The sequence below is a fragment of the Magnolia sinica genome, chromosome 8, assembly GCF_029962835.1.
Source record: "Magnolia sinica isolate HGM2019 chromosome 8, MsV1, whole genome shotgun sequence".
Classification (NCBI taxonomy): Eukaryota; Viridiplantae; Streptophyta; class Magnoliopsida; order Magnoliales; family Magnoliaceae; genus Magnolia; species Magnolia sinica.
The window spans coordinates 34,190,942-34,202,635 of NC_080580.1; the positions used below are offsets into that span (position 1 = coordinate 34,190,942).

The 11,694-nt window shown below is 42.9% G+C and overlaps 1 protein-coding gene across 1 annotated transcript; it reads right to left on the reverse strand.

Moving 5' to 3' along the window:
* Positions 1 to 266: 266 nt before the first annotated feature.
* Positions 267 to 11,250, reverse strand: LOC131253219 (probable LRR receptor-like serine/threonine-protein kinase At3g47570). The gene is made up of 2 exons (XM_058254129.1): positions 8,530 to 11,250; positions 267 to 787 (listed from the first exon to the last, which is right to left on the reverse strand). Exons 1-2 carry the CDS (start codon positions 11,198 to 11,200, stop codon positions 345 to 347), a joined length of 3,114 nt encoding a protein of 1,037 aa, XP_058110112.1. The 5' UTR covers positions 11,201 to 11,250; the 3' UTR covers positions 267 to 344.
* Between the last annotated feature and the right edge of the window lie 444 nt (positions 11,251 to 11,694).

The window sequence follows — 11,694 nt, forward strand, 5'->3', positions numbered from 1 at the left end:
AAATGCTAAACTGATTCCTTAAGATTGTAAAGTCATTTTGAAAATTTTTGCATAAAATATAATAGTGATTAAACATATTAGTAATTCAATGTTATTCTTATTATAATAGAATTATGTCTTTTTCTTAATAAATTCATGATACAATCTTAGTTTGCCTAACACAAGCCCCCCACCCAAAAAGAAGAAGAAGAAGAAGAAGAAGAGAGAAATACATCTCATATAATCAATATCAATACAAGTAGACTCTTTAGACAAGATTAAAAATATATAGAGCTTGTTTAGAGAAGCATTCAACAAACTCTTTTTATTTGGAAATCTTTTTCAACATAACTTCTAATAAGAACTTAGTAATGACTGAGGTAAGACAAACCTTCATCTAATATTTGCAACCTGACCTGTCTGTCTCGGTGAATCCCGACCCCAAGATACAAGTCGTTGATTGCATGCATTTCAGCAACAACATCTCTCATATGCATTCGTTTTCTTGGAGATTCCACAGAGCACAGCACACCAATTTTGACTATTGAAATCAAGCAGTCATGCATTATGTTTCTTGTGTTGGCGTGATTTTCATTGCCTTGAATAACTTCAACTTCTTCTAAGAGCAGTTGTGGATCAACAATCTCCATTACTCGTTCAGCCAAAGCCAACTTAGCAAAATGATGAAGACTTAGATTGTCCTTAAACAGGTCATCAGTTGGCCCCTTCCCAGTGATCATCTCCAATAGAAGGATTCCATAGCCATAAACATCTCCTTGTGTAGATGGTTTTCCACCCATCGCATACTCTGTAATTTATACTTTTATTAGAATCTAAGTGATCATAAGTCGGTGGTAGACAAAGTGCGTTTCAACACCAAGGTCATGGGTTTGAGTGCCCATGTGGGGGGTGTGTGTAAAAAAAACAAAAAAAACAGAGAGAGAGAGAGAGAGAGAGAGAGAGAGAGAGAGAGAGAGAGAGAGAGAGAGAGAGAGAGAGAGAGAGAGAGAGAGAGAGAGAGAGAGAGAGTATTCTATTTGAACAAGTAATTTTCCTTTTTCCTTTACTAAGGATCTGAATTCCTAACATTAATTGGTGTGCTATAAGCTTATAAGTTCTTATAAAGATGTACATTGAAAAAGTATCTGCTACTCAAATGAAAGAAATCAGCTCCTCAGTCATCAAGTGAACATATGAGTTGCTGTTATGATTTTAATGTAATACATCACAACTAAAGCCATTAACAGAAAAGAATTATTCATATCTTACCATGGTGTGATTCATGTGGTGTGCAAGTGAGTATCACTTTGTATATCCTGATCTTTGTGAATCTTGCCGGGGGTGGGTCCTTCCAATTTGGGGTCATTCTTTAAGGAACCTGATTTGAATAAAATCCGGTTGGTGTAGTCATCAAGTCCCTTGGACCTTCATTTTGATTGAGGCCCGGGTCAGGTCTGAATCTTTTCTAGGGCAAGTATTGTTTATGTGAAACCCAATCCCCCAGCGAGGTTGTTGTCAATTGGGATAGTCTGCTCACAAGCTGGAATTGTTTGCATAGCGAAGCAGCTGTGAAAAGCTTGTGCATAGATGCTCTTATTATGGAGGACGTTGTCTACTATGGGGGTGATTAGCTACCTCTGCTTTTGTACCATTGTTGTAGCCCACACCCAACCACCCCAGCAGGTGTGTTATACCATGTTAGGCTCAGGGCCCAAAAATGAACCCAATCTATGATTCAGGTAGACCACATGATTGGAAACTGTGTACTAAGGGCAATGTTCATCTCTAAACTATTTCCTGACGCAGGGATGAACGTGATGAGGATAACTACTCCGAATCCACGGAGCTTCTCTGGACTCCTCACAGAGACTTCTCGAATCCACGAGGAAAGAAAGCAGAAAATAGAAATAAATTCTAATAAATTCGAAATTGATTAATTGATGAATAAAAACGAGTTCACAACCCTTTAAATAGGGGTACCAAGCAATGGGAGAAAAATCAGAAACAAACTATAACTAAAACTCCTAGAATTCACAACTTATTATAAATAGTAAACTTACTATTTATAGACGGTCATGATGTCTACTAGTGTGCAAGGTTTTTAGACAAAAATAGTAAGTGTCCTATTTGGCTTCACCAAACCGTTCTCCTAATTATTCTAAGCTCTTTTCACGTTGGGCGCAACTCCTAAAGCCCGACGGATGAAGAGTTATAATCAAACTAAAACTTACTATTTATAGTAAAAACGAAATTAAAACAGGGAAATGACCGTCGATCCAGGGGTTTTTCCCAATTCCGGGCTGCGCAACCCGGTATAGCGGGGTTGGTTGGCTTTAGTAGCTCGTTCTACCCCAAAATCATATATTTTACATCAGATAACTCATTCCGGATTGCAAGATATGCCCGATTTAAGGTTCGATGGTCTGGATCACTTCGGTCGTCGACCGGGCCTTTTCTGATCCATCTTGGCCATGTAACTATCCGCGACCCGCTCTACATCAGTCTCCTCCACTTCAAAAGAACTCGTCCTCGAGTTCTCGTCATGCTCTGGTTCATGATACTCGGTTAGGTCCGTGACATTGAAAGTCCGTGAGATTGCCATGTCATCTGGGAGATCAACAACATAAGCATTGTCATTGATCTTTCGGATGATTGGTACCGGTCCAAACTTCTTATTTTTCAACTTGTTGTACGTCCCGGTCGAAAATCTCTCTTTGCGCAAATGGACCATAACGCGGTCGCCTACCTTGAACACTTTTTATCGCCGATGCTTGTCCGCTTGTTCCTTGTACTTCTCGTTCGAGGCATGTAACTTGGTCTGCACTTCTGCATGGATGCTCATGATCTTGTCTGCCATATGTTCTGCTGCAATGCTCGTGCCTGGGTGCTTGGGCAGAGGGACCAAGTCAAGTGTGTGGCGAGGCACTCATCCGTAAATAATCTGGAACGGTGATCTCCCTGTCGAACGGTTCACCATATTATTGAATGCAAACTCTGCATGAGACAAGGGCAAATCCCACTGCTTCGGTTTTTCTCCTGAAATACAGCAAAGGAGGTTTCCCAACGTGCGATTCACAACTTCGGTCTGCCCATCAGTCTGTGGGTAGTGAGCACTACTGAATTGAAGTCGTGTATCGAATCGATTCCATAAAGTCCGCCAAAAGTGGCTAATGAACTTCGTGTCACGATCGGAAGTAATGGTCTTGGGGACCCCGTGTAGCCGAACGACCTCCTTGAAAAATAAATTTGCCACGTGTGTTGCATCGAGGGTCTTCTTGCATGGGATAAAGTGCGCCATATTTGAGAAACGATCTACCACCACGAACATCGAATCCATGCCGCGTTGTGTTCGTGGGAGACCAAGCACAAAATCCATTGATAAATCCTCCCAAGGACCGTTAGGCACAGGTAACGGGGTGTAGAGGCCCGTATTCTGAGATTGCCCCTTGGAGGTCTGACAAACATGACAACGTTGTATGGCTTTTCCCACATCGCGTACTAACTGCGGCCAGTAATACCGCTCTTCCACAAGAGCTCGCGTCTTGTCTCGCCCCAGGTGTCCACCGAGGCCACCTCCATGTAGCTCCTGAATAATCTACTCCCTCAGAGAACTTTGGGGGATGCATAATCGATTCCCTTTGAAGAGAAAATCGTCCTGTATATGAAGGTCACTGGGGTGACCTTCTTGACACTTCATCTAAGAATCTTTGAAGTCCTCATCCTCGGCATACAGCTCCTTGAGACAGTCGAAGCCGACTACCTCGTTGCTCATTGTAACTAGTAGTGATGCACGACGGCTAAGTGCATCAGCCACCTTGTTCTGCTGCCCTGACTTGTGCTTCAGAACGAACGTGAATTCCTGTAAAAACGCAACCCATCTAGCATGCACACGATTCACGTTAGTCTGACTATTAATAAACTTTAATGCTTGATGGTCAGTGTACAAAACAAACTCTCTTTGAATCAGATAATGCCGCCAATGTCGCAGCGCCTGAACAACTGCGTACAACTCAAGCTCATAAGTCAACCACTTCTTTCGGGCTTCGCTGAGCTTCTCGCTGTAGAAGGCTACCGGCCTGCCTTCTTGTGATAATACTCCTCCAATTCCGACGTATGAAGCGTCACACTCAACCTCAAACAATTTATCGAAATTAGGAAGCACCAAGGCCGGTGTTGTAGACAAACGATGCTTGATCTCATGAAAGCTCTTATCAGCTTTATCGGTCCACTGGAATGGTCCTTTTTTCATGCAATCTGTTATAGGCGCGACTATGGTGCTAAAATCTCACACAAATCGACGATAGAAAGTCGCCAACCCGTGAAAACTCCTCACCTCATGAATGTTTGTCGGGATCGGCCATTCCCTAATAGCTCGCACCTTTTCATCGTCCACACGAATTCCTGTGGACGTTACAACAAATCCTAGAAACAATAGGCTGTCAGTTAAAAAACTACACTTCTTCAAGTCGAGGTATAACTTGTTAAGTTGTAGGACCTGTAACACCTGCCTGAGATGTTTCTTGTGCTCCACCTCATCCTGGCCATATATCAATATGTCACCAAAATATACTACTACAAATCGGCCAGTGAACGATTTTAGAACTTGATTCCTCAAACGCATAAAAGTACTTGGTGCGTTCGATAGGCCGAAGGGCATGACCAGCCACTCATACAACCCTTCCTTGGTCTTGAATGCTGTTTTTCACTCATCACCGGATCGAATATGAATCTGATGGTACCCGCTCCTTAAATCTAGTTTAGAGAGCACCTTGGCCCCTTCTAACATATCGAGCATGTCGTCCAATCGTGGTATTGGGAACCGATATTTGATGGTAATTTTATTGATTGCTCGGTTGTCGACACACATGCGCCAGCTTCCATCTTTTTTTGGCGTTAATAATGCTGGTACGGCACATGGGCTCATGCTCTCTCTCAAGAGACCCTTACGGATCAATTCCTCCACTTGCCCCTGAAGTATCTCACACTCCTTCGGACTCATCCGATAATGAGGGCGATTGGGCAGGCTAGCCCCAGGAACGAGGTCTATGTGATGTTGGATGTCCCTCATGGGGGGCAAATCATCAAGTAAATCCACAGGCCAGACTTCTTTGAATTCGTTTATCAACAGTCTTAAACTTGGAGGGATGTTTGAGGGTTCCTCTTCCTCGCCCTTCACCACTACAGCGTATACCTCGCCGGTTTCCTTGGATTCCTCCATGAAATCCCAAATGGTCAAGAGGGAACTCCCCTCCACTTTAGAGGCTTCAGGGTGGTGCTCTAGTGCCATAGGGGCAAGGATTATTTTTCGACTATCCTTGACGAATACGTAAATATTATCTCGTCTCCGATGGGTCGCATCACGGTCCGATTGCCAAGGTCGACCGAGTAACATATGACAAGCTTCCATATCGACCACGTCACAAAGTATTTGATCTTTATAATTTTTGCCAATTGAAAATGAGATAGTGCATTGTTCAGTTACCTTGGTCTCATTCACCTTTTTTATCTAGCCAATTGAGTACGGGGAAGGATGTTTCATCGTTGGTAGCCGTAACTTGTCCACCATCACTCTCGAGACGATATTCTCGCTACTACACACTTCCATATCGACCACGTCACAAAGTACGAAATATATTGTGTCGTTGTGGATGTAATTCCTTTCGTGGGGCATACAACAATCGCCTCACAACTAGAAATTTACCACGATCCTCGCCCGTCATTTTATCGCCACCTCCTATTTCTTCAGTGATTTGTTCATGTTCATCTAAGCGATAGTCTTCTTCTGCGGCCTCATCTTCAGTGCCCCCTTAGTTTATAGTCAAGTGTGCTACGGGACGTTGAGGACAAGTGTTTGATAAGTGGCCTGGTTGGCCACACCGATAACAATTGTTCAACGTTGGCCAAGCATAAGGATTTGGAATCCTACTCGGACTCGCTATTGTGGGTGCTGCACGTTGAGGTCTGGATGAGCCGCTCCCCGTATCACGGTTTGCGGTTGTAGGAAGTTGAGGTACTGGGTCTTTTCCTTGTGGCAGCACTGGATCCTGCGTGGGACCCGTCATGGGGGGTCGAGTTGAAGGATATGGACGAGCAGGAGCTCTTGCAAGTTGTGTTTCTGCCCTACCCGCCAATTGAACTGCTTCATCCACAGTCCTGACTAGGTACATCTGAACTCGGTCCTGAATTGTCGGTCGCAACCCACCTATAAATCGTGCCACCTTCTGTGACTCAGATTCTGATAGATCGTTTCGTGTAGCCAGCCGTTGAAATTCTTCAGTGTAATCTGTGACTGTTCGATTTCCTTGCCTGCAATTTTGATATTGCTGGAATAATATCTGCTCATAATCACTGGGGAGAAATCGAGATCGAAGAAGATGTCTCATCCGTGGCCATGATGAGATGGGCGCCTTGTTCTTGCGAGCTCGTGAGAGTTATAATTGTTCCTACCATGCAGAAGCACCAGATTTTAATTTAAACACTACCAATTTTATCCTTTTATGATCTGGCACGTCCATGTAATCAAAATATCTCTCTACTTTGACTAGCCAATCGAGAAAATCTTCTATACGTAATAAACCGTTAAAACTAGGAAGTTCAGCCTTACCTCGATAGTCTCTTTCAGCACGATCTAGATGATCACCTCCATGGATTGGTCGTCGGGCAAAACCCTCATTAAGGTCCTCGTCGCTAGAACTTGAATCATCTGGTGTAGCCCTACGGTTTGCCACTGGTAGTGCTCTACGAAAATCGGGGTTGTGTCGTACAGCAACCATGGGTGGTGGAGCCACCACGGGTGGTGGAGCACCGCCTAGGGCTCGGGGTGGAAGTAGTGCATCCGTAAGATGGTCGAGAGTTGCCTGCAGCCCTTGCATGGTCAGCTGACTCTCCCGGTGGAAAGCTTCCATTCTTTTCGAAAGATAACGAATCCCTAGATCACCGTCCACAGGATTTTGATTCATACCTTCGTTGTTTGCCATCGGCCCGAGGGGAATCCTCGCTCTGATACCAATTGGCGCAGGGATGAACGTGATGAGGATAACTACTCCGAATCCACGGAGCTTCTCTGGACTCCTCACAGAGACTTCTCGAATCAGCGAGGAAAGAAAGAAAAAAATAGAAATAAATTCTAATAAATTCGAAATTGATTAATTGATGAATAAAAACGAGTTCACAACCCTTTAAATAGGGGTACCAAGCAATGAGAAAGAAATCAGAATCAAACTACAACTCAAACTCTTAGAATCCGCGACTTACTATAAATAGTAAACTTACTATTTATAGACGGTCGTGATGTCTACTAGTGCGCAAGGTTTTCGGCCAAAAATAGTAAGTGTCCTATTTGGCTTCACCAAACTGTTCTCCTAATTATTCTAAGCTCTTTTCACATTGGGCGCAACTCCTAAAGCCCGACGGATGAAGAGTTATAATCAAACTAAAACTTACTATTTATAGTAAAAACGAAATTAAAACGGGGAAACGACCACCGATCCAGGGGTTTTTCGCAATTTCGGGCTGCGCAACCCGGCATAGCGAGGTTGGTTGGCTTCAGTAGCTCGTTCTACCCCAAAATCATATATTTTACGTCAAATAACTCGTTCCAGATTGCAAGATATGCCCGATTTAAGGTTCGATGGTCTGTATCACTTCTGTCGTCGACCGGGCCTTTTCTGATCCATCTTGGCCATGTAACTGTCCGCGACCCGCTCTACATCATTTCCCTTCATGTGGTCCACCTGAATCATGGATTGCTTATTTTTGGGCCTCCGGCCTAGATTTTAGTGTGCTGTCATATGGTTGGAGTGGATTTCATGTTATCATCACGGTAGGCCTTATAAAAATTCAAGGGTGAATATATCTCTCCCAGTCACTTATTATGTCGTTGTTGTCCACTTGAACCTAACTCGGGATGCCACATCAAATGGCTGGAGTGTATTTCACATAAACATAAAATGGGTCATGTAAAAAACCAAGAGCCTGCATCGCTCTACCCAACGGTTCCACGTGGTATGGTCCACCTGAATCACAAACCAGTTTGATTTTTGGGCCTTTTCTGTCAAGCAAGAAAGCTCTATGATCTGTTTTCTTGCTCTGTTATGAAGCTCGGCTATTCTGAGTTTGGTGTGGTGGTTCAGGGTTGGTTTATGTTTATTGGGAGCCATTACTCTGTAGAGGCTCTGCTGTTTGAATTGTGGTGGGTGTGCTCTCAGGTTTCAGACACTCTGTTCTGCTTAGAAGGAAGCTATCTGCTAGTATTGTTTTGGGGCTGTGTTTTTTTAGCCATTGCAAGTTTATTTTTTTACAACATTTGATGAATTTTTGTAGATCTTTCTTTGTTGGGGTATATGATAGGCGAGGCATGGCCCTTTTTGTGGTACTCGCCCAAAGTATATGTAAATCTCTTTTATGATCAACAAAGTTATAGGTGGTGTGCCATTGTGCTCCCACCTTTCTTGAAAAAAAATAAAAATATTGATGATTGTGATTCCGATAAGAACAACAGCAGTAACAACAAAGATGATAATGATGATAGAAAATAGATGAAATTGTTACCTGGAGCAATGTACCCAATAGATCCCTTCATACCAACTGAGCTGCTTTGAGAAACCTCAGATAAGAACCTGGCTAGCCCAAAATCACTCACATGAGCAATCATGTCTTCATCAAGAAGAATGTTGCTTGGCTTTAAATCTTGATGAATGATTGACGTTTGACAATGATTATGTAGATAATCCAGTGCAGAAGCCACATCTATAGCAATGTTTAGCCTTTGAGTAAACTTCAAGTTCCTTCTCGGCTGGTCATGGCCCTCCCTGTGCAACCACTTCTCTAGACTTCCATTGGACATGTACTTGTATACTAGAGCTTTAAAATCATTGCCCTTAAAATCAATGCTCGAGCAACAAGTTAAGATCTTAACAAGATTCCGATGCCTAATGTTTCTCAAGGCATCGCATTCGGCCATGAAGCTCCGCAGAGCCCCTTGTCGTTGAAGGTTGACGACTTTCACCGCTGCCATAATCCCAACACGATCTAGAATGCCTTTATATACTGCACCAAAACTTCCAGTTCCGATCAAATAGGCAGGAGAGAACTCATCTGTTGCTTTAAAGAGTTCCGCATAAGACACGTTGATAAAAGGATCCTCCATAGAGGGCACAGCAAAAGGTTTCCTTCTTGACTTTCTTACCAGATAAAGAATGGTAAAGAAACATGATAATGAAATAAGACCCAGGGCAGCACCAATTATTGAGAATTTGACTTTCGAAGCAAGAGAGATCCCCTGTTTCTTGGAAGCTTGGCTAGAGCATGGTGGCAATTGTAATTCATGAATACCACCACAAAGCTTATTATTACCGAGCACTGAAACCCGATTGGCATTTCCAAAGACCCCTTGTTTGGGTAATTCACCTTCGAAATTATTAAAGGATAGATTTAGATACTCTAGAGCAAACTTCTCCAGATATCTTGGAATCTTCCCAGATAAGTTGTTGCGTGAAAGATCCAGGGATCGAAGGCCTTTTAGAGTACTAAATGTTGATGGAATTGATCCTTGAAAGAAGTTCCCATCCAACCCAAGATACTCTAGGCCGAGGCAATTGCCTAGCCAGCTTGGAATTTCGCCTGACAATTTGTTATTAGAAACATTGAATGTTCCAAGAGCTTGCAAGTAACTGGCTTCATGTGGCAGATAACCAGTAAAAAAATTGTTGTCAACGTAAATGCCAATCAAAGAGGGAATGCTGAAAAGTTGTTTGGGTAAGGTACCGCTGAAGTTATTATAGCTGAGGTATATGACGTTCAGGTTAATGCAATTACCAAGATTTGAAGGTATGCTCCCCGATAGTTTGTTTTCATGTAAATAGAGGTAGGACAATCTTGTGATGTTGCCCAATGAAGGTGGAATTTTCCCTGATAATCCATTTGAATCTAAGAAAAGTACCTCCAACTTGTTAAGCTTCCCAACACCAATGGGAATGACACTTGTTAAAAAATTACTCCGCATATCCAGTAATGTTAAGCCGACAAGATTCTGAATTCCAGATGGGATGCTTCCGAATATCCTGTTACTTCTAAAGGATAGCCGTGTCAGTTGGGTCGAAAGATTAGCTATGGAGTCTGGCAACATGCCGCTGAGACGATTATTGGATAACTCCAGCATTTGTAAGCTACTGCAATTGGTCAAAGAATCGAGAAAACTCAAGCCACCACCTTTTCCAATTCCAAGTTCATTGCCCCACAAAAATAATCGGAAGAGATCCTTAAGGTTTCCAAAATTCATTGGCACGGATCCGCTAAAACGATTGTTAGCGAGGCTAATAAATGCAAGTCCGGAAGCATTGGATAATGAAACTGGTATGGTTCCTGTGAATTGGTTTCCTCCAACATAGAGCCCGTGGAGATTAGGAAGAGTGAGGCCTATGTTAGGTGGAAGATTTCCACGCAATCTGTTATATCCCACGGCCAAAATGACAATAGAAGAGAGATTGTAGAGCCGAGGCGGAATCGTACCTGACAGTTTATTTTCACTTACGGCTAGAGACTTTAAGCTCACCAACTGACAAAGGTCATCTGGGATGCTGCCCTCCAGACTATTTCTTGAGAGATAAAGATACCAGAGGGACGAAAGGTTTCCAAGTGAAGGTGGGATGCTTCCTGTAAGACTGTTGCGACCAAGGATTAAGTAGGTGAGCTTCGATAGAGAGCCAAGCTCAGTCGGAATCCTCCCTGCGAGCTGATTCCCGTAAAGATAAAGGACTTTGAGTTCCGAACAGTGCGTCAGATTTGCTGGAATTTCTCCAGTGAATGTGTTATTGGTCAGAAGGAGATACCTCAAGCGGAACAACCGGCCAATCTCTTCAGGAATCGGCCCATAGAAGCTGTTGGCTGAGAGATTAATGATCCTGAGGAAGGTGAGATTTGCTATGTAGGGAGATATGGGGCCCACCAATTTCTGGGCAGTGAGGTTCAAGGCGGTGACCCTTTGAGGATGCCGGGGACCACCGCATGTGACACCTTGCCAGTGGCAGAAGCGGAGAGTATGGTTCCATGAGCTCAAAGAATGGAGAGGATCGTCGGTTATTAGATGTTTGAATTTGAGCAAAGCAAGGAGATCAGTTTCGTTGGAGAAGTGAGCGGCAGATCCAAAGAAACATGGAACGTGAATAGAAGAGAGAAGAAGAAATGACCAAATTGCCCATAAGCTCATACGTGGGAGCTCCATTATGGAGTTTTTGAATGCAGGAAAGGCAAAGTGAGAGGAGACATATATGGCATGGATTCTCCCGTATATAAAGAGAAGGGCGACTTCTCGTCCGTCGATGATTTTTTAATTTTTTTTTTGGTGGAACCAGTTTTCGGCTTATTTTTGGGAATTTTTTAAAATTTTTTTTTAATTTTTTTTTAATAAACCGTCTCTACTGTGGCATATCGACTTAAAAACCGTTAGTCTTAAACTATTTCTCAAAAAACAAACCCCGTTTTTTACATATGCAGACCTGAGACCTGCCACCACACCGTTCAACTAAAGTTTTAACATCACTAGTAAGTAAGAAAATGACACGTGGCTTCTTAAAAAAAAAAAAAAAAAACAGTGAGAAAATGACAAATTTGTCTTCCTTTAATGGTCCTTTGAGTGCCTGTAAAGCCTTTAAGTTGTAAATGAATTAAAGATAATCTAATTACAAGGGTTATTTGGATGTATGTATTTTTCTAGAA

Excerpts from the sequence above, each read along its gene's own strand:
- LOC131253219 (XM_058254129.1), bottom strand. The coding sequence starts at position 11,200 with ATGGAGCTCCCACGTATGAGCTTATGGGCAATTTGGTCATTTCTTCTT. Across the intron at positions 788-8,529 it reads TATTGGGTACATTGCTCCAG|AGTATGCGATGGGTGGAAAA; the intron begins GTAACAATTTCA and ends TATAAATTACAG.